The 23,064-nt window shown below is 45.8% G+C and overlaps 1 protein-coding gene across 1 annotated transcript in view; it reads left to right on the forward strand.

The window, feature by feature from the left end:
* The window catches only part of VASH2 (vasohibin 2), an 88,143-nt gene that overhangs the window by 24,282 nt on the left and 40,797 nt on the right, over window positions 1-23,064 (forward strand). The window contains exons 3-5 of the mRNA XM_040430414.1: window positions 4,429-4,517; window positions 9,460-9,516; window positions 14,492-14,566. Of these exons, the coding sequence (XP_040286348.1) occupies window positions 4,429-4,517; window positions 9,460-9,516; window positions 14,492-14,566 (221 nt within the window). The remainder of the gene's footprint in view (window positions 1-4,428; window positions 4,518-9,459; window positions 9,517-14,491; window positions 14,567-23,064) is intronic.

Raw genomic sequence — 23,064 nt, forward strand, 5'->3', positions numbered from 1 at the left:
AGCAGAAAATGACATTACACACAAGAGCGGGGAGCGAGGACGCGGCGAGAATATTGTGCGGTGCGGAGCCGTCCTCGCCAGGGGTTGCAGAGTGCAGAGGATTTACCCTCCACATAACAAATCTGCTCTTTGTTCATTTTATCTGGTTTTGGAAAGGTTGGACGACAACGATGAAACAACTTTTTTTTTCTATTGACACGTAGACACATGTCGGGGGAGGGGAGAAGCGACCTCCATGAGCGCAGGAAGAGGAGAGGGAGGCAGAGCATTGTCTGGGTATGGGGGGGGGGGTGACTTCATATCCTGACCACGGAGTAACACGTCACGTATCCGGAGGGTCTCCATGTGCGGGATACTGCTGACTGCCTGATGTACGGGGGCCAGGAGACCAGCATCTATCTATCTATCTATCTATCTATCTATCTATCTATCTATCTATCTATCTATCTCATATCTATCTATCTCTATGTAATAGATAGATATAGTAGAAAAATGGCAGCACTGAATAAAAATGGATAAAAATAATAGAGGCGCAAGCCTAATGGACCCGGACTATGGTCCAAAATATATAGAACAAGAAAATCTGAAAAAAAAAATGTTTATTCACCCATTTGGACACGACGTTTCGGCTCAAACACTAGAGCCTTCCTCAAGCTTGAGAAAGACCCTAGTGTTTGAGCCGAAACGTTGCGTCCACATGGGTGAATAAACATTTTTTTCTATTTTTTCATTTTATCAGAGTGCTGCTGATTTTCTTGTTCTAGATAGATAGATATGAGATAGATAGATATGAGGATAGATAGATATGAGGATAGATAGATATGAGATAGATAGATATGAGGATAGATAGATATGAGATAGATAGATATGAGATGGATAGATATGAGGATAGATAGATATGAGGATAGATAGATATGAGATGGATAGATATGAGGATAGATAGATATGAGGATAGATAGATATGAGATGGATAGATATGAGGATAGATAGATATGAGGATAGATAGATATGAGATAGATAGATATGAGATGGATAGATAGATGATAGATAATGAGATGGATAGATATGAGGATAGATAGATATGAGGATAGATGGATAGATATGAGATGGATAGATATGAGGATAGATAGATATGAGGATAGATAGATATGAGGATAGATAGATATGAGGATAGATATGAGGATAGATAGATATGAGATGGATAGATAGATGATAGATCTATTTAATCTCTGTCTGTTTCTATCTATCTGTGCACACACATTGCTGTGCAGACGTTGTTACATTACTTCCATAATCTCGCCAGTTTAGTCGCCATGTATCCCAGGCCGTACGAGGGGTTAGTGTACAGGTAGAAGTCAGCCCTGGTTGGCAGTGTATGGGTGCATTCATGGGGGATGATGAATAGTGTGGGAGTAGTTGTTACCACACTGAATAACGTGAGCAGAATCCAGTGTTCAGGTGATAATGGATTCCTCCACCCCTGTGAAGTGCGGATCACACCGCCGCGTCGTTCTGTGTTAGGGATTGGAAAAAAACGTAAAAAATGTTGTTACATTTTTTCCTGAGAAATCAGTGACTGCAAATCCCTTTTCCCAAAACATTCATTGTGACTGCAGCCTGCGGCTCCCGTCACTACTACTCTCATAGGTGTCCGTTTCCTGAGGCCGAGACGGTACCAGACGAGCTGCCGGAATACATCTACCAGTATGGGAATCAGTGATGTGATTGCAGAATTTCATAAAACGCCGTGGCCCCCAGCAGTAATAATGTCCCCCATAGTGGCCCCCAGCAGTAATAATGTCCCCCATAGTGGCCTCCAGCAGTAATAATCTCCTTCATAGTGGCCTCCAGCAGTAATAATGTCCCCCATAGTGGCCTCCAGCAGTAATAATCTCCTTCATAGTGGCCTCCAGCAGTAATAATCTCCTTCATAGTGGCCTCCAGCAGTAATAATCTCCTTCATAGTCGCCTCCAGCAGTAATAATTTCCCCCATAGAGGTCCTTAGCTATAATAATGTTTGGTTTTGTTTAGCTGAAATAAAAAAACAAAAAAACATCCTCTCTTAATTTTAAAGGACCTGCGCTCCAGCGTGATGACGTCACCACGCGCTCCCAGCATGATTGCGTGGTGACATCATCACGCTTGAGTCACGTCCTTCAGAATCAAGAGAGGAACGAATGCCTCTGCTCGTGCAAATGGATGAGGTGAGTAAAAAATGTTTTAACCCCTAAAAGGCCATATTGCAATAGTGTACCCATTGTTAACGGTCGTTAGACGGGTGCACTTCTGTCTAACGGCCATCAAGATGGTCCCGTTGATTTCATCTACCCGTTGTAAGGGATTGTCTCTTTTCAGGGGGTCACACTCACAGATATCTGACCAGACAACGGATTTTCATGTCCAAACTGTGCATTTATTTTGACAGTCTTCTTATAAAGGATAGTCCAGTTATACATCACTGGGTGGGGTGAGGTTCCCGCACCGCCAACACTTAAAACACAAATAAACTCCTGCCCGTCTAGGCGCTACCTAAACAAAATACGTCCCTACCTCACTCATAGAGCTCAGTTCACACATGGACAACATATGCGGCTTTCCTCAGCCAACATCAATACTGCAGCCTCCAGGCTGTGGCAACTCCAGTACCTTTTGGGGGAGTGTGGCCCAGTAGTCCTCCAGATGCTGGGCGTGCAACCCTCGTTCTCTAGGTGTCGTTAGGTCCTCCAAACCTCAGGCTATTCAAAGCCTTGTGGCCCCTCAGTCCTCCTGACTGAGACCACACACAGAGCCTCTGCTTCACAAAACAGTCTCGCTCTCCCTCCTCAGACTGACCCACTCTGAGGTGCTTTATGCCAGCCTGATTACAGCAGGCCTCACCTGCGATCACCTCAGGTAGAAAGGAAAACCCGTACTGAAAGGGTGTGGACTGGCAACTCCCTCTACCAAGCCTAGCCACCAGTCCAAGTAAAATCCAGCCCAGAAAATGTATACAAAAATGTCTCAGCAAACTATGCTTTGCTGAGACTACTGCCACTCTCTGGATTTTATCTGTCTCATCCATCTGAGGTACCTGAAGTGGGACAACACACCTTCCAGCACTGTTCACATTACCACACCGTGAAACGTTCTGTTTTTTTTTACAGCTGCTATTCATTGGCCGAACAGCCGTGTGAATAGTTCCATTGGCCGTGGTTCTGAAAGCATCCATGATATGGACGTTTTTAACTGTCGTGTGAACGTAGACTTAATGTGTATTTTTGGTACATTTTTTTATTTTATATCTGTTTTAAGACAAAATACTGAAGTTTTGCTATTTTCATACTGACCTCTGAACCACACGATAGATAAAACAGGACCCACTATTCACAATAGGTGCTGTCACAGCTTACCTCCTCCCCCTCCCTGCACAATAACCTCTGCAGAGATCATAGAGCATGCCCACAACACTGTTCTGTAGAGGCCAATGAGTTATCTCTGGACTAGAGGTTCCTGTGGTCTATGTGGCTGCTGTAAAGTATATCTCTGAAGGCCTTAACAGCAGCTCAGGGAGATGGCAGCCCTCGTAATGATGTACAGAAAATAGGATTAAAAAAAATTTACAATCACAAAATAAAAACCTAATCATCTTTTCATTGTAATTCTGCCTGTGATGATAATGAGATGACTACTAAAAAGTTACCTGCACTGAACAGGAAGTCTTAACATTACTAGACCTAGTGGCCGGTACAAAAACTGCATGATTTTTAGCTAACTTTATCAAAATATAGATAGTGAGGAGGAAAATTAAAACTAAGATCAGCAAAAATTCTGAAAAAAATGTGCTTTAAGCAATAGGTGTTCTGATGACACATTCCCTTCAAGAGCGAGTCCCTTTCTGGAAGCCATGTATTACAATTCATATGAATAGCTGCTGTGTAATACTACCTTTTTCTCTGCAGCCACCACTCCTAGCACCGTCAAACATCTGATTTTGCAGGGGAAATGCTGCTTCTAGGCAGAGACCTTTTTTTCCAGCAAAATCAGGTGTTTGATGGCACCTGGAAATGGACCTTTGCCAATCAGTTGATCGTGTTGGCAGCCCCAAACTAAAAGGGGTCGTCTCTCATAGGACAATCCCTATGCATTTTCTCTCTAGGGAATATGGGCAATAAAGTAGAAGGTCCCCAACTGGTGACCTTCCACCGTAAACTAGAATGGAGATCCACTTCATTGAGCAGCTCCCATACTGGTGGAGCCATACATTATCATTATTCATGGGCCATGAAATCCTGCAACTATGAGGATAACAATCGTGTAAGAAACATATTCTGTTCCATATGGAAAGCATTCGCGTTGTGCCAGCCGCGTTACACATATGTGTTATTCCTGGAGCTGCGCGCTGTCGTTCCTCACAGTCCTTTTTTATTTCCTTGTTGTCTTCCTTTCAGCCTTCTGTGCCGACTGTACCGACCTACAAGACGTCCATGTCCATCCCCGAGTGGCTGCAGGCCGTGCAGAGATACATGAAGACATTGCAGTATCCTTTCTCTCAGACTGTCTGTATTCACTCACCATGGAACCGAGGGCTAGGTCACCTCTACATACATTTCTGAGTAAGCATGCCTATTCTCTTTTATTCTCTATTCACATCCAAAGCTGCAGTCCAAATTTTCCTAGCTCTCAGTGTGCATGGTGTCACATGATGAAGTGCTTCTGCAATTTGAGGAAGCAGAATTCAGTGTACAGGTGAAACTCGAAAAAATTTGAATATCGTTCAAAAGTTCATTTATTTCAGTAATGCAACTTAAAAGGTGAAACTAATATAGGAGATAGACTCATTACATACAAAGCGAGATATTTCCAGCCTTTATTTGTTATCATTCGGATGATTATGGCTTACAGCTTATGAAACCTCAAAGTCACAATCTCAGAATTTGAATAATTACATGAATTCAATAAAAAAAAGGATGTTAAATAGAAAAATGTAGGACCTCTGAAAAGTAAAATCATGCCTGTGTACTCAGTACTTGGTTTGGGCCCCTCAATGCTGCGTGGAATGGATACTATCAGCCTATGGCACTGCTGAGGTCTTATGGAAGACCAGGACGCTTCATTGTTCGTTCTCATGTCTCTCATCTTTCTCATCGATTCTCTATGGGGTTCAGGTCAGGCGAGTTTGCTGGCCAATCAAGCACAGTAATCCCATGGTCGTTGAACCAGGTTTGGTACTTTTTGGCAGTGTGGGCAGGTGCCAAGTCCTGCTGGAAATGAAGTCACCATCTCCATAAAGCTTGCCTGCGGAAGGAAGCATGAAGTGCCCCAAAATCTCCTGGTAGACGGCTGCGTTGACTCTGGACTTAATGAAGCACAGTGGGCCAACACAAGCAGATGACATGGCTCCCCAAATCAGCACTGTGGAAACTTCACACTGGACTTGAAGCATCTTGCATTGTGTGCCTCTCCATTCTTCCTCCAGACTCTGGGTCCTTGGTTTTCAATTGAGATGCAAAAGTTACTCTCATCATAAAATAGACTTTGGACCACTGAGCAACAGACCAGTTCTTTTTTCTTCAGCCCAGGTAAGACGCTTCTGACGTTTGTTGTTCAGGAGAGGCTTGACGAGAGGAATGCGACATTTGAAGCCCATGTCCAGCATCCGTCTGTGTGTGGTGGCTCTTGATGCCCTAACTCCAGCCTCAGTCCACTCCTTGTGAAAGTCCCAACACTTTTGAATGGCCTTTTCCTGACAATCTTCTCCAGGCCCGCGGTCATCCCTGCTGCTTGTGCACCTTTGTCTTCCACACTTGTCCCTTCCACATAACTTTCTATTAATGTGCTTTGATGCAGCACTTTTGGGAACATCCAACTTTTTTAGCAATTACCTTTTTTGAGGCTTTTGCTCCTTATGGAGGGTGTCAATGATGGTTTTCTGCACAACTGTCGGGTCAGCAGTCTTTCCCATGATCGTGATTCCTACTGAACCAGACTGACAGACAATGTAAAGGCTCAGGAACCCTTTGCTCAGGGGGTATGGACTAATTAGCTGACTAGAGTGTGAGACTTTGAGCCTAGAATATTGATCCTTTTCACAATGTTCTAATTTTCTGAGATTGTGACTTTGGTGTTTTCATAAGCTGTAAGCCATAATCATCCAAATTATAACAAATAAAGGCTTGAAATATCTCGCTTTGCATGTAATGAGTCTATCTTATATGTTTAGTTTCACCTTTTTAAGTTGCAACTTTTGCACAATATTCAAATTTTTCGAGTTTCACCTGTATTATTAGAGGTCAGGTAAGGATCTGTGTCCAGGGGTGCACCGAGCCTTTCTGCTGCCTGAGGCGAATACTGAAACGCCCCCCCCCCCCCCTCCCACAAATGCCAATCTCTTAACCTAACCCCTTTGCCCATGGCCCTTGCGGTGCCCCCCTCTTGCCCCTACCTGGCCTCATTGGTGGTGCACCCCTGTCTGTGTCATAGTTTTAAAAGCTATGTACACCTCTGCCCCATATCTCGTTACATAGTTCTGCCCTTTTATAAGCCGCTCCTTTAAGTTTCGGGCTCCATTAACCTTCTGAAGCCTCACCGGTCCCTCTCTCGTCTTGCTGCTTTCTCGACCTCGTTTGTCACTGGTATAGTTTTGCTCTTGAGCCAGAAGCCGCTCCGGATGCCTTCCATCATGATTTGGCCTGTCACTGGGTCTGGCACGGATAGTGCGGGCATGCCAGCTTGCAGCTGTTTCACGCCCCCCTCCTTCCGTCTTGCTGGAAACCAGCTGCTTCCTTATCACAAAATCCATTCAAAAAGTATCCGGAGTAAACAGAGGGAAATTATATCATATTGAATAAAGGGTCCGTTCCTCCCCAACCCCCCCCAGTAACAGCGCCCTCTTGTCCATGGGCTGCATCTGGTATTGCAGCGTGGCTTGAATGTGATGGAGCTGCAATTCATGGCACGACCTGAGAGGAAGCTGTTGCCGGGGGAAAACTGATTTTTCCTGGACTTCTGGAAGAGTTTGCAAATCTCCCAGGTGTCGGAGAAGCCTCTCAGCATCTCCTGGAGATTGGCCCTTGGATGTGTGTGGTGTCCGGGCTCCTTCATCAGACACATCCTCCGCAGTCAAATACAGAGTGAAGGGACCAACCTGAATAAAGGAGTGTGTCATAAATTAGTGCCTTGGGAAAAAGGGAGTACGTCTAGCCTTGAAAGATCTCTGGTGGTGTGCTACGCCAATATGGCCGCCGTGACACCCTGAAGTTTGTGTGTGATTTCCCTGACTCCTGAATGACACTTTTTTCTACTTTCTCTGTGATATCGGAGTGCTTGAAGTATCGTGACACAATCTTCTAGTCAGGACTTCAAGTAATTGAGTGATCATTCCATGAGAGGTGTAATGGTGGCCATATTGGTTGTCAGAGACAGAACACAACATTCGGGGAGATTTATCAAAATTGGTGTGAGGGAAAACTGGCTTAGTTACCTGTAGCAACCAATCAGATTCCACCTTTCATTTTTCAGAGCTCCTTTGGAAAATGAAAGGTGGAATCTGATTGGTTGCTATGGGCAACTAAGCCAGTTCTACTTTACACTAGCTTTGATAAATCTCCTCTAAAGAGTATTTTATATTACTGGAAAATGCTCTTGCTGCTCATTACTAAGACCAGGAGTGTTGTAAAATGTTGTCTCCGTCTATATTGGCACAATTTATTGTTTTTACAGCTTTTTTTTATGGCACTGTCATTGTTGTACAGGAAAAGCTTTAAGGAAAAGCTGTTTGCATGTCCGTGGGCAGATGGCCCGTGAGCTCCATGTTTGTTTGACTGGAGCAGATTGCATATTCTGTCTTTCCATATGGTGGAGTCTCCCCTGACTTAGACTGGTTTCACGCGAGCCAGTTCAATGCGTTGAACTCTCAGCGTGTGTCTGTGAGAGCACCCGCCCTGACCTCCCTAGCACTGATAGAATCACATAGCATAGTATTGATTTATGATGCTATGTAACCCTTAGGCCTCATGCACACGGCCGTTGCCCGGCCCGCAATATGCGAGCACCTGCCGTGTGCTCCCCGCATCACGGATGTGGACCCATTCACTTGAATGGGTCCACAATCCGGAGCTGCGTTGCGGAACGGAGGCACGGATACCCCACAGAAGCACTTCGGAGTGCTTCCGTGGTGTTTCTGTCCGTGCCTCAGCACCTCAAAAGATTAGAACAAGTTCTATTTTTTTGCGGTGCGGGCGGATCACGGATCCATTCAAGTTGAAAGGGTCTCGATTCCTCCTGGCCGCCGCATAGACGTTACCCCTGAATTGGGGACCGCAGATTGCGGTCCCTAATGCACGGAACGGCTGCACAACAGCCGTGTGCATGAGGCCTTAGGCTAGTGAAAAACGGACATGTGATGTACATTTTTTTTTTAAGGGCCGTCACACATTTTAAGACCAATGGTAGTCTATGGGGTGATTCAGACGGCAGTTTTTTTTGACTGTCCGTGAAAAACGGACATAAAAAAATAGAACATGTTCTATTTTGTCCGTTTTTCACTGACCAACAGCCCCCATACAATTGCATGGGTCCGTTTTTAATGGTCAATTTATCAGTTTTTTAACAGACTTTTTTTCACTGTCGTGTGCATGTAGCCTTAGAGTTCTGGAATGTATTGAATAACACTGACAGTATTATGTCAGTGTTATACAATACATTCCAGAACTGTGAGGCTTACATAGCATCATAACTCAATGTAAAGCTATGCGATCCTATCAGTGTTAGGGAGGTCAGTACGGGAGCTCTCATAGACACAAGCTGCTAGTTCAATGCATCTGAGTTCAATGGCAGCTGAAGACATCTGTGTTGGTCTCATGTTCATATGTGCCTGCATTGCTGAGAAAAATTATGTCTTAATAGATGCAAATGAGTCTCTAGGAGCAATGGGGGCGTTACCATTACATTTAGAGGCTCAGGTCTCTCTGCATTTGCCACGCCCTCTGCACAGTGAAAACGTTATCACACTTGACCCTGTCAATTGAAGAGGAGAGAGAGCGGCAGGTGGAACGGCAACTCCCGCGTTTTTTCCTAGAGGCTCCGTTTTCTCTGCCCTCTGATTGATAGGGCCTGGCATTATGACGTATACACTGCCTGGTCCTGTCAAAGTGCAGAGGGTGCGGCAGTTGCAGAGAGAGCAGAGCCTGTAGGTGTAACGGCCACGCCTCCGTTGCTCCTAGAGACTCACTTGCATATATTAAAACCACATTTTTTTCTCAGCAATGCGGGCACATATGAACATGGGACCTACACAGATGCCTTCAGCTGCCAAGCGCACATGTAACAGGTCAGCCAGTGTCAAAGGTACAAAACTGCTGACAGATGCCCTTTAAGTTTTGATATGTGAATCCTCTGTACTGATCATGTCATTTTCTATAGTGGATCTCACTTTTTTTGCATGAATTTTTAGTTATTTCTCCTTAATGCCAGAAATTCAGATACAACCACACCGGAACACAGTTCTTTGAAATCAGAAAGACCCGTCCGCTCAGTGGGTATGAAATGTTTTATTATTTTCATGATCTGCATTTGTTGTAGACAGTGCTGTTTAACATTTCTGCCTTCTTCCAAAAAACAGCGCCACACACCTGTCTTTGGGTTGTTGAAGGTATTGCAGCTTAGCCCAATTCAGCCCTGCAGACATAGCCGCCAGAACACCCATTCTCCTGCTCCAGGTTTGTGGTTGTCCAGACGAGGCTCTCCTACTGCTCAAAGGGTCCAACCGCTGGAGTAGTGCTGCTCTTTTGACTCCACATAGGCGGTGGCCTGCTTCCTGCCCGCAACTCCCACTCTGTCCGTAGGGCATGCGTGCGCTTCCTCTGGAACTTAATGGACCAGTGCACATCCGAATCCTCCCCAGCTGTCCTGGTCTATTTTATGCACCTTCCCCTGTGAAAAGGGCCCTGAGCAATAGTGTGTTCTAGCTTGCAAGTTCATGTAAGCTTTCTGATCTCTCATGCCCAACCTCTGCTTGTTTACAGAATTTGATCCTTTGCTACCTGACCTCTGCCTGACTCCCGTGTTGAACTTGAGCTGCCCTCCCTGACATTTGGTCTGTTTATCGAATTGAACGAATTCTGCCTGCCCTGACCTTGGCCTGATTCCCAGTTTAACCTGAGCTGCCCGCCCTGACATTTGGCCTATTTATTAGACTGAATGACCTCTGCCTGTCCTGACCTCGGCCTGTCTCTGACTACGGTTTTGCCTGATCCTTCAGTGCTCTGCTTTGGCCTCTCTTGACACTTAAACAGAGACTACTGCAGGAGGTAGTGGCCTAGTGGTTCCCCTGCAGTGAAGTCCAGATCCCTGTACAGGGGTTAAAGGGCGAAGACCTGGGGCTACTTAGATAATGCCCGTGAAGTAGCTCTAAGCCAAATCTGTTCAAATGACAAAGTGGATCCACATCCTCTTCCATAACACAGGGACAACACATGGACAGGTGTGTGAAGCTATGTCCAAACCTGGACAATCCCTTTAAAGGGGCTTTCTAACTTATTTTGTGCCCCTAAATGTGATAAAATAATAAAAGATCTGATACTCACCATTCCAGCTCTGCGGTTTTGGTCCTCATCTGCAGCGGTGATGTAGCCGTATACTGCATGTAACACCTCAGCTGGTACGGTATACAGCATGAGACCAAGTTCCACTGAAATATGGAGCTTGGCTTTGAACTCCCAGACTTGGGAACAGAGGATTTTTAGTACATTGTGCCCTTCCTCAACTTTTTTACTGTTTAGTTATTTATGTTTAGAAGTATATACAGTATATACACTCATTGCCCAAAAAAATAAAAAATGCATCCAAATAGAAATGTTAGATGGTTGCAGAACTCAGCATGCCGTTGTAGATATGGAAATGATTACGGGTGTGGTCTGATTAGACACTGGGTCTTGCCACATGAGGGCGTAAAAGTACTTCGTCTGCTGCCCTATAAAAAGGCTCTCAGAGGCTACTTTTGGTTAGTGCTCCTCTTGGTGAGAGATTGACTACTAGACATGGCTCTACAGCAGACTTTGAGAGGGGGCACATTATTGGCCTGAGAGAAGCAGGATGGTTGTTTCAATGAATTGCCCGCTGTCTAGGCCATTTTGACCTAGCTGTTAGGATGTTTTGGGAGCAGTGGTTTCATGTGGGCACACACATGGTGAACAGGCTCCAGACGGCCCGGCAGTAGAAGATTGTTTGATCCGCCAACAAGCACAAGCAGCTCCCACTCTTTCGTTGTCCACCATCCAGGCACCTTCATTACACACCCTCTCTCTGTCCAGACCATTTACAAACGTTTGCTCGTTCATCGGGTGGTTGTTGATAACGCTCATCCCTAATAATCTGCCAGATCATCGGTCCATGTTATTTAGCATATTAATCCTCCTTAGTATGTATGTTGTCTTAACCCTCTCCTTTCTAGAACGCACAGCTTAGAGGGAACACTGCTGCCCAGTCACCAGATCTATTGCCAATCAAGCATTTATGGGACCAGCTGGGGCTTGGCAACCTACGAGTGTGCAGGATCTACAGGCCCAGCTGTAATATCAGTGGGCAAATGTGCCGCAGGACACCAGGAACCTGTATGCCTCCATGACCAGCCGTATCTCATCCTGTATCCAGGCTTGGGGCCGTATCTTATCTTGGGTCCATGCTAGAGGCCGTATCTCATCTTGTATCCAGGCTAGGGGCCGTATCTCATCTTGTATCCAGGCTAGGGGCCGTATCTCATCTTGTATCCAGGCTAGGGGCCGTATCTCATCTTGTGTCTAGGCTAGGGGCCGTATCTCATCTTGTGTCTAGGCTAGGGGCCGTATCTCATCTTGTGTCTAGGCTAGGGGCCGTATCTCATCTTGTGTCCAGGCTAGGGGCCGTATCTCATCTTGTGTCCAGGCTAGGGGCCGTATCTCATCTTGTGTCCAGGCTAGGGGCCGTATCTCATCTTGTGTCCAGGCTAGGGGCCGTATCTCATCTTGTGTCCAGGCTAGGGGCCGTATCTCATCTTGTGTCCAGGCTAGGGGCCGTATCTTATCTTGTGTCCAGGCTAGGGGCCGTATCTCATCTTGTGTCCAGGCTAGAGGTGGCCCAGCAAGCTACCTAGAGCCTTCTTTTAATTGCACAGTTTTCCCCAATAAACTTCTCCTTTAGCTCAAATGTATTGTAATCACTTCCATATTTCATCATTATATTCACACCTAGAAAGTTCCATTTCATTCCAACAATTCCTTCTTGGTATGTTATTTTTGTTAGCCACCTCCCGTCCGCCCATAGACTATAAACGTCCGGGAGGTGGTTCTCTATTTCTGAATGGATGTTCCAGAACGTCCGTTCAGAAACTGCAGCTGCACGCTAATTGTGCAGCTGCTGATCGGGTTGCCCGCTGTCAGTGACAGCAGGGCAACCCAGAGAGAAGGCAGGGACAGTGCCCAGGTGTCACTGCCTTCTGGATCGCTGCATACACAGCGCTCACCGAGCGCTGTGTATGCAGAGCAGGATGCGCTATGCGCTTCCTGTTCCAGCCCGGCGGTCATGTGACCTCCGGGACCGGAGAGTGCAGCAGCTGTGCGAGCTCTTTCACAGACCTCGATCAGCCCTGCACTGAGGCTGTACAGCACAGTATTGCGCTTCACAGCCTCTCTGGGGGGTGTATTTCTCCTGTAACTGGGGCTGACATAGAAATCAACAGTGAAAAAAAAAAAGTAAATGTCCCCCCAGAGGTCTTGTATGGCCTTATGGGGGACGAAAAGTGTAAAAAAAAAAAAAAAAAAAAAAAAAAGGTTTCACATGTAAAAATAAATAAATCCCCAAGTAAGGAATAAAAAATAAATAGATAAAATGAAATAAAATAGACATATTTGGTATTGCCGCGTCCGTGACGGTCTGCTCTATAAATATATCATATAATCGACCCAGTCCAATAAACACCATAAAAAATAAAAATAAATAACTGTCACAAAAAGCCATTTTTGTCACCTTACATCACAAAAAGTGCAACACCAAGTGATCGAAAACGCGTATATCCCACAAAATGGTACCAATAAAACAGTCACCTCATCCCGCAACAAATGAGGACCTACATAAGAAAATCTCTCAAAAAATAAAAAAACTATAGCTCTCAGAACATAGACACATTAAAACATAATTTTTTTGTTTCAAAAATGCTATTATTGTGTAAAACTTTAATAAAATAAGAAAAAGTATACATATTAGGTATCGCCACGTCCGTAACAATCTGCTCTATAAAAATTTCACTTGACTGAACCCCTCAGGTGAACTCTGTAAAAATAAATAAATAAAAACTGTGCTAAAACAACCAATTTTTTGGTCACCTTGCCCCATAAAGTGTTATAATGAATGATCAAAAAATCATATGTACCCAAAAATAGTACCAATAAAACTGGCACCTTATCCCCTAGTTTCCAAAATGGGGTCACTTCTTGAGAGTTTCTACTGTAAGGGTGCATCAGGGGGGCTTCAAATGGGACATCGCATCTAAAAACCATGTGGAGTTCCTTTTCTTCTGCGCCCTGCCGTGTGCCCATACAGCAGTTTATGACCACATGTGGGGTGTTTCTGTAAACCGCAGAATCTGGGTAATAAATATTGAGTTTTGTTTGGCTGTTAACCATCGATGTGTTAAAGAAAAAATTGGATTAAAATGGAAAATCTGCCCAAAAAGTGAAATTAAAAAATTTGATCTCCATTTTCCTTTAATTCTTGTGGAACGCCTAAAGGGTTAACAAAGTTTGTAAAATCGGTTTTAAGTAACTTGAGGGGTGTAGTTTCTACAATGGGGTCATTTATGGGGGTTCTCACTATGTAAGCCCCACAAAGTGACTTCAGACCTGAACTGGTTCTTAAAAATTTGAAGAATTGCTTCTAAACTTCTAAGCCTTCTAACGTCCTAAAAAAATAAAATGACATTTCCAAAATGATGCCAACATAAAGTAGACATACGGGGAATGTTAAGTAATAAATATTTTATGAGGTATCACTTTCTGTTTTAAAAGCATAGAAATTGAAATTTAGAAAATTTGGGATTTTTTTCATAAATAAAGGTGAAATATATTGACTCAAATTTATGACTATCATGAAGTACAATGTGTCACGAGAAAACAATCTCTGAATGACTTGGATAAATAAAGGCGTTCCAAAGTTATTACCACATAAAGTGAGATATGTCAGTTTTGCAAAATTAGGCCTGGTCAGGAAGGGGGCAAATGGCCCGGATGCGAAGTGGTTAATTAAGACTAAGGTCTTGATTCGTTACGGATTAGTTCCTCCCAGGCTATGAGGATGGTTTTCATTAGCAGATGATCCTTGTGACTTGCTTGCAGCCAGTTCCTCCGTCTTACAAAGGCTTGTTTATAATGGGAATCCCCGAGTGTAGATGGTTGTTGGTCGTCTCCTAGGACATGTGTGGAGACAATCTGTCTAGATATCTATGCCAGGAACATTGTATATATGTATGACTCTCTCTTCTAGGTTAATGGAGACTGCCCGGGAGATGACCAGAGAATCCTTACCCATTAAGTGTCTAGAAGCTGTGATCCTGGGAATGTATCCTTTCATAGTAGTATAGAGTCTGACGGCATGATTGGAAATAGTCTGCAGTAGTTAAGTGCAAAAGGTAAGTCTGGCCTTACGGTCTCCTGAGCAACAGACCAATCTGCCCTTTCCGAGGATCTGTGTGCTCTCTGGCACCTTCCTTCTGTAGCATTATCCCTGTACTAAGTAGACAGGTCACTGCCTCCCACAAACTCAGCACACTCTTCCTCGTCTGCTGTCATTATTCATAGAGTCTTTTCTCTCCCGCTAATTCATGATATTGCCCTTGTCACAATGAGCACAATCCTCACAGAATCACATGGCTGGAGGGGTCACTACCTCCAACAAGATAAGCTTACTCTTCTTCTGCTGTCATTATTCTTATAATCCCATTAGATTTAGGATCTTTTATCTCCTGCCACTTTATGATCTTGCCATGGTCACCTGAAGCCCTGTCCCCACATTATCACATGGCTGGAGAGGTCACTGTCTCCCACAAGATCATCATAATCTTCTTCTGCTGTCGTCATTCTTATAATCTGATTAGCTATAGGATCAGTTTTTCAGAATAACAGCCTGAACTGGATGGACATATGTCTTTTTTTTTCAGCCTTACAAACTATATCACTATGCTTTTATCTCCTGGTCTGTAATGTTACTGCCCTGGTCACATGAAGCCCCGTCCTCCCATAGCCACGTGATTGGAGAGGTCACTGCCTACCACAAGGTAAACACATTCAGCTCCTGCTGCTGTCTTCATTCCTAAAGTATGATAGTCTTAAATTCCGTACATCATATGACCTGATTGGCTGCAGGATTTTGTGTCATCGCTTACTTAACGTTACTACTCCTTTAGGCCTCATGTACAAACACGACCGTATGTATTTTGCATTCCGCAAAACACGGATCCTCAAAAAATACAGATGACGCCCGTGTGCATTTTGTATTTTGCGGAACGGAACAGCTGGCCCCTAATAGAACAGTCCTATCCTTTTCCTTAATGCGGACAATAATAGGACATGTTCTATTTTTTTGCAGAATGGAAATACGGACGTACGGAAATGGAATGCACACGGAGTAACTTCCGTTTTTTTTGCAGACCCATTAAAAAGAATGGTTCCGCATATAGTCTGCAAAAACAACGGAAAGGACACGGAAAGAAAATACGTTTGTGTGCATGAGACCTTTTTTGAATACGGTCCTGGCTGTGACCCCCACCTAGAATAAAGGGGTCATTAATGACGTTTTGGGGAAACAGCTGAAGGGGCCACAGTCCATTCATTGTAGACATTTATGGGGGTCCAGGTGGTTGGACCCCCACTATGAGATATGACGCATGCTATCAATCTATCCTGAATGCTTATAATGTGTTTTTGGGTACGTTTCCTATAAATTTAATTCACTTTTTCTAAAGAAATTGCAGCGAGGTATAGCAGTCTCCTGCTCACTTGCTCTGTATGCTCAGCCCTGTCTTGAAGTATAATTTACCAGCATTGAGATGTGATGTCCCTCAGTAATGAGGCCTCTGGTAGCGGCGCTGCAGGTCTACGGTGCATCAAACAAGGAGCAGCCTCCTGCGACAGTCATTTAAGGTCATAAGCAGGAGCCAGGGCTGGGATGGAGCAGAGATCTGCAGAGGGATCTCTCCTATTCCTTACTTGGTCACAAGGAACATTCTGAAAGATGATGCTGTTTAGTTTTATTCCAACATGAGAAAAATATCTGGTGCATTGTGATTTTTTGAAATATTATACTCACCCGACTAGTGTGTGAACCTGGCTTAAAGGGACACGTCCCCTCTCGTGACATGTCTGTTTTAGCAACTACTTGCATCCCCCATGTAATAAAAATGACGGTGCATCTATTCTTATGACTCTGTGTTGTGCCAATCCTTTATTTATCCTGCTAGAAATTATGAATGAATCGTTGGCAGTTTGTAATGTAGGTCCAGCTGGGTGTTACCAGTTGGAGGGGGTGTCCCTGGCACATTATCCAATCCGTGCTGCCAGTGTCATACTGTGCAGGGACACCTCCTCATCTGATAACACCCTTGTGGACCTTCATTGCAAACTGCTAGCAATTCATTCATAATTTCTAGAAGGAATAATAGAGGGATGGCACAAAATAGAGCTATAAGAATAGATATTACAGAATTGTTACTACAAGGGGGATGCAAGTAACTGCTAATACAGCCATGTAAGGTCCGTGCTAGCGGAATCCATGATGGAATTCTTAGATAACCCGAATCTTGCACGCCGAACTTGAAACAAGTTCGCTCGTCACTAGTTGAGATAAGAATACCTGTCTGTAAGCCAGGGGTCTCAAACTTGGGTGGATATATGGGCTGCACATAGAAAAAAAAAAATCCAGCATGCATTTGAGATAGGATATACTTGTGTCACGCTCCCCATCCCATGCTTCACAGCAGTTGGCTATGGCCGGGAATGACGCCAAGAGCTCCCCTAGTGGTGAGAACAGTGGAAAGATAGAGGTGTCATTACTTTTTTGTGGTATTCTAATTAGTTTTCCAAAATGAATTTCACATGGCTGGGCAACCCCTTCTTAATACAGACACCAGACCCTAAAATTAATACAGACCCCCAAATTCTTACAGACCACAGATCAGCTCCTGAATTTCATACAAACCCCAGATCTGCCCCCAAATTCATACAGATCTCCAAATTTATTCAAACTCCAAATCAGCCCCTAAATTTATACAGACCCAAAATCAGACCACTGATGACCCTAAAACTCTACCCAACCCCTCTGTCCTCTAAATGTAGACCTCAGAGCAGACACAAAAAAATACTCGCCTCTCCTATCTTTTTCTCTTCTTCCGGGCACCGCCACCAGTCGTCAGTGGAGCACTGTGTCCTGGCGCCAGTGCTTCTCAGCGTCAGGTCATGGTGTACTCCTATGCTGTACGCTTTCAGGACTTAGGGGTAGCGCCGGGTGAATAGGATCAGGGAGCGGTGAGCAAAGCAAATGCAGCACTAGCGGTGCCATACGTTCCGCTCCCTGGGCCTCCTGTCCTGTACTAATGAGCACTTCCATAATGGAAGCGCTCCCACACCTGCAGACTTGGCCTCATGCAATGATCCGCAATCCACTGCTCATCGCGGTGTCCATGGGGAAACTGCAGCAAGAATGAACATGGATTCCTGGGTTGTCCCAGGACCACCACTTGTCACTAACCACAGGAATGGTGATAAGGGTCTGATTGACAGGGGTCTGACAGCTCGGACCTTCACTGATCACAACACCCCTTTGAATGGTGTGACAGCTGAAGATGTGCTCTGCGTGTGTATTTGGACTCTATAGGACCGCTGGGACCCCCTATTCCTATAATCTGTGGGGGTCCCAGCCCACAGGCCAGCACCGATCAGAAATGTATTACCTATTCTGTGTATGATAAGATGTCATTTTGATTTAATACCTTTACTAGTACTATGAAAAAGTGTTAGCAACCTGCTTGCTGATTGTCTCCAGATGTCACACATCAGGTTATATATTTATTAGGAGCGATCAGGATGAATGTATATGACGGTATTCTTGTCACACATAGTCACCGCAGGAAATGTCAGTGATTTCTGCTAATCCGAGATATCCTGTCGTTATATACTTGTGGACGATGGCTTATACAGGCTATTACGGCTAATTTGTAGGGTGTCGATCCCTTTTCTATTCTCAGCTGGGGTTGATGTGTGCGGTCTTGCTCACCTCCAGTTACATTCTTGAGACAATCTTGCTGAGTATTTAGAATATGATTACTCGATGACGAGAGAATGTGTCCTATTCACAAGGACGGCCATGGTGTGGCCTAGGCTGAACCCAGCAGCGGGGGCTCATCTGCTGAGTCCGCACATAATAGCTTGCATTGTGGGAGTGCAACGTGCTGTACGCGAGCAGCCTGAGAGCAGGGTCACAGAAATATCCGCTGTCCTGTTCACCCATGGGTTTTGATATGGGTGGAGACAGGACGATCTGTACACAATCAGATGGTTTGTGTAGATGGCAAGATTTTGTATTAGAGGAGGGTATTAACAGAAGGAGAAGAGTGTGTTGATCTTGTGGGGGGGGAGTGACCTGTCCATGTGGAATTAAAGGTAGTGACAGGACTGTGTTAGGAAGAAGGTGATGGAAATAAAACACCTTGTAGCCAATTACATGCAGGTTTACAGCAGCAGGAGAGAGGTGTGCTGATCTTGTGAGGAGAAGTGACCAATCCATGTGTTATTCATGATGGAAGGCCTGCACAATATGGATAGTGTCATGAAGTGGGCAGGACTTGAACACTCTTAAGCCAATCAAATCATTTGAATGGTTACAACAGCAAGAGAGGAGTGTGCTGATCTTGCAGGGGAAAGTGACATATCCACGTGGAACGGAAGTTAGTGACACGGTTGTGTCAAAAAGAAAGTGACAGGAAAAAAAAAAACATCTTGTAACAAAGCACATGAATGTTTACAGCAGCAGGAGAGGAGTGTGCTGATTTTGTGGGGGCAGTGACCGTTTCATGTGTGATAAGTGACGTGGATAGTGTCATGAAGTGGGCAGGACTTGATCACACATAAAGGGGTTATGCAAGAATGGGGGAGTGTGGGGGGGGGGGGGGGGGGTTTGGCAAACTCCCCCACTTAGCCGGACCTGTAAAGGGAAACTTGCCTGCTTCCTGGTGCTGGCTCCGACATCACTGGCCGTGGTGGAGACCAGATCCCCTTGTGTCATGTGACCATTTGTCATGACGTAAGGGGAGCCAGTCACCGCCGCGGCCATTGATTGGCAGGGGGCGATGTCAAACCGGATGTTCACAGTGAGGGAGCCCAGCAGAGCAGCCCAGGCCTGGAAGAGAAAGCGCAGGGAGCCAGCACCAGGAGGCAGGTATGTAGGTAAGTAAGCTTCCCTTTACAGGTCTGGCCAAGTGCCATGGCCAACCCCCCCCCCCCCCCCCCCCTCCAATTCTTGCACAACCCCTTTAAGCCAATCAGATCATATAAATGTTTTGTCACGAACCAGCGGGTGTGAACCCACTGTGCCACATGTCCTACCCCCTCTAAGGGCGTTGTCTAAGTGAACCCCACGATCTTCACAGTACCCCTGATGGTGGGGATAGACTTTTCCGAGGGGAACACCAGGTCGTTACCTCTTGAGGAGGATAGGCACACGAGGCAGCTGGTCCAGGCAGACCAGGAGGTACCTGAGCAAGGCACCAGAGGTTCAGACATAGTCAGCAGGCCGAGTCGTAACTAGGAGCAACACTGCAGGACCGAAGGGTGAGGCAGAGGCGAAGTCAAACAGGCAATAGGTCAGGGCAGGCGGCACAGGTACAGGTCAGGCAGTCCGGGTCGGCAACAAGAGAGTCAAGGCAAGGAGGCAGGGATAGCAGAATCCAGGAATACAATTACAGCAGACACAAGGAACCTTAGCAGGACACAAGGACCTTGACACTGAGGCATCTGGGAAGGGGGGCGGGGGGGGGGTAAGCCACTTATATATGTGCAGAAGGGCTAGGATTGGTCAGCGAGGTCACATGACCTAGCCCATAAAGCACAGGAAGTGACGCTCGCTGGCCCTTAGGGAAATGCTGCAGGAAAAAAAAGCAAGCATGCTGAGAAGAAACTGTGGAGCGGATCCCAGAACAACAGTACCTACACAGACAGAGCCCAGGACTGCAGCGGTGAATAAGAAGCACTGGCAGCGGATCACTGCTGAACGCGGCGGCGGTAAGCAGGGGAACAGCGGCGCACAGCTGCTGCTGTTACATGTTTACAGTAGGAGGAGAGGAGTGTGCTGATATTGTGGGGGCAGTGACCATTCCATGTGTGATTACTGATGGAAGGCCTATATCTGACATGGATAGTGTCAAGAAGGACTTGAACACCCTTTAGCCAATCGGATCATATGAATAGTTACAGCAGTAGGGGAGGAGTGTGCTGATCTTGTGGGAGCCAGTGACCTGATATTAGCACATAGAATATAGTAAATGTCTAATTTTTAATGATTTCAGATGGTTAGGGTAGCCTAACTATCCAGTCCTAATGTGTAGAATAAATACAGTGCGGAAGGTTTTCACTTGGATGGCTTTTTATACTCCCCATTCTGCAGCTCATCAAATCCTTTTTTTAGTATCTGTTTAATTACCGTAACCGCTAATTGCCATGTTTAAAGAAATTAGACCTTTCTTATGCTCTGACTATTCTAGAAAAAAGACTCTCCAAACTCTCTGTAATGGGGAAGCAGAAATAATCTGGATCTCTGTGGAGGAGCATTAACCATCCCTGAAGATACTGGACAGATTTACTAATCCTGTCTACTATGAACTTATACAGGAGCCAAATTCATCACGGCGGCTTCTGCTCGATGGTGAATTTAGGGCATGTTTAAAGGGATTGATCAGCCTTTTTTTTTTTTTTTTGCGACGACTGTCCTCAGGATAGGCCATCACGAGTTGATCAGAGGGGTGTCCAGCACCCCGAACCCCCACCAATCAGCTGTTGTTTGTAGGTTCAACTCTGCAACTACACCGCTCTGTCAACATTGTGGTGGCCAGCGCTCACAAGTAACTGAGAGCAGTGCTTTAGTGATCTGCAGGCCATCACTTTAAAGGGGTTATCCTAGAGTATAAAAAGCCCCCCAATATGCCGGGCCCCCCACACTGAATATGCTTCCCCTGTTCCCTGCACCGCTCTTGCTACTCCCCGTGCGTGGATGAAAACATCTGGTGTCGGGGGGAAGGGGAGCAGCCAATGGCAGACGGGGACGGGGAAGAGCCTCCCTAGTGTCACCCGCTAGAGAGGCTCACCCTGCCATGAAAGGATAGCACAACCCACATGTGCATCTTTCTCCATTCACTGCTACGGGACTGAAAATGGCTGAGCGAGCATGTTTGGCTGTTTTGAAAGTCTGATTGCAGTGAACAGACAGGTCGCTGCGCATGCGTGACCTCCTCTCCATTCACTGACATTGGACTTCTGAAAACCGCTACTTTCAAAAGTCCTTTCACAATGAGGCCCTGTTCTTGAGATCAGAGCTGGTTCAAGAGATGGAACAACCCTTTTAAGGCGTAATCTCATCATGACAGCCCCTGACCATGGATGTCAAAGAGGGTGATCCGCCACTTTAAAGGGGTCTTTTATACTGGTGACCTATCCGGTATCTGATTGGTGGGAGTCCCACACCCGGGAACCCCACCAACCCCTGCCCCGGACAACTGTTTGAGAAGGCATCACACTGCAGCCTTCTCTCAGCTCACCAAGCACTGCGCCGTACATTGTATAGTGGTTGTGCTTGGTATTGCAGCTCAGGCCCATTGACTTGAATGGGACTTTTCTGCACTTAAGCCGCGTGGCTGATGAACGTGACGTCACTGGCCTAGGCAAATTTGTGAGAGCCGCTACTGCGAGCACCCGTGCCTTCTCAAACGTCTGATTAGTGGGGGCCCCGTGTGTCGAATCCCCACCGATCAGATTATGATGACCTATCCAGAGGATAGGTCATCAGTATAAAAATCTTGGAAAACCCCTTTAAACCAGAGTGAACAGCCATCTCATTGGCTACCATGGAATTCTATACTCTTGCAAGCAACAGTGAACCCAGTCCAGGTGTGCTGGGAGCCTGGTCCAAAGCAACCTCTTTTAAGCAATGCTCTTGGTGAAACTGATATACTGTATTATTATGCTAAGTGCAGGGCCTGTCTTGCCCTGCTCCATCATGAGGCATAACACAATATAAGCATTTTGCTGTGAATGTGGTAACCAAGCACTATGCTTAAAGTGACTGTCCACTCAAAAGCTCAAAAATGATATGTAAGTACCTACAAGAGATGCTTACCTGCTGTTTGTTTTCAGCAGCCAAATGTTTGCTCCTTGTCTGCTCTTTAGTTCAGCCCCATTAGGGCAGAGCTGTGATCTGTGACTACAGCTTAGCCGCAGTGTCTACAGTGAGTCTGAGGTAGTCGGAGACACGCCTCCTGTCTTATGATTGGTTCAGGCAGCTGCTCTCCCCGTCATCCTGCAGCTCTGTCTTCTCTGATTGGCTTCTGTGTATAAACTCAGCGCATGGAGAGCTATGAAAATATCCGGTGTGGGGGGGGGGAGCAGCCAATGGCAGGCGGGGACGGGGTCACCCATGATGCCAGGAAGGCTTGTCCCCGTCACCGCCTGCCATTGGCTGCTCTCCCCCCCCACACCGGATATTTTCATCCGTGCACGGGGAGAAGCAGCAGCAGTGGCGGTGCGGGGACCAGAAGCGGCACAGGGAGCGGCAAGTGAGGTAAGTATATTCAGTGTGAGGGGCCTGGCATATGGGGGGGGGGGGGGGGCAGTTTATAGTATTGGATAACCCCTTTAAGGACTCATGTACATGGCAAAGCTGTGTGCACAGATCTTGTAGTGACCTATGGATCTGTATTACACGTGAAGACGTGCGGCCATATGGGACATCTTATATTCTACAGTATAATGCCTCGATAATATGCCATCTGGTGAAACATGCCACCATTCTATATAACT

Source organism: Bufo bufo, chromosome 4, assembly GCF_905171765.1.
Source record: "Bufo bufo chromosome 4, aBufBuf1.1, whole genome shotgun sequence".
Classification (NCBI taxonomy): Eukaryota; Metazoa; Chordata; class Amphibia; order Anura; family Bufonidae; genus Bufo; species Bufo bufo.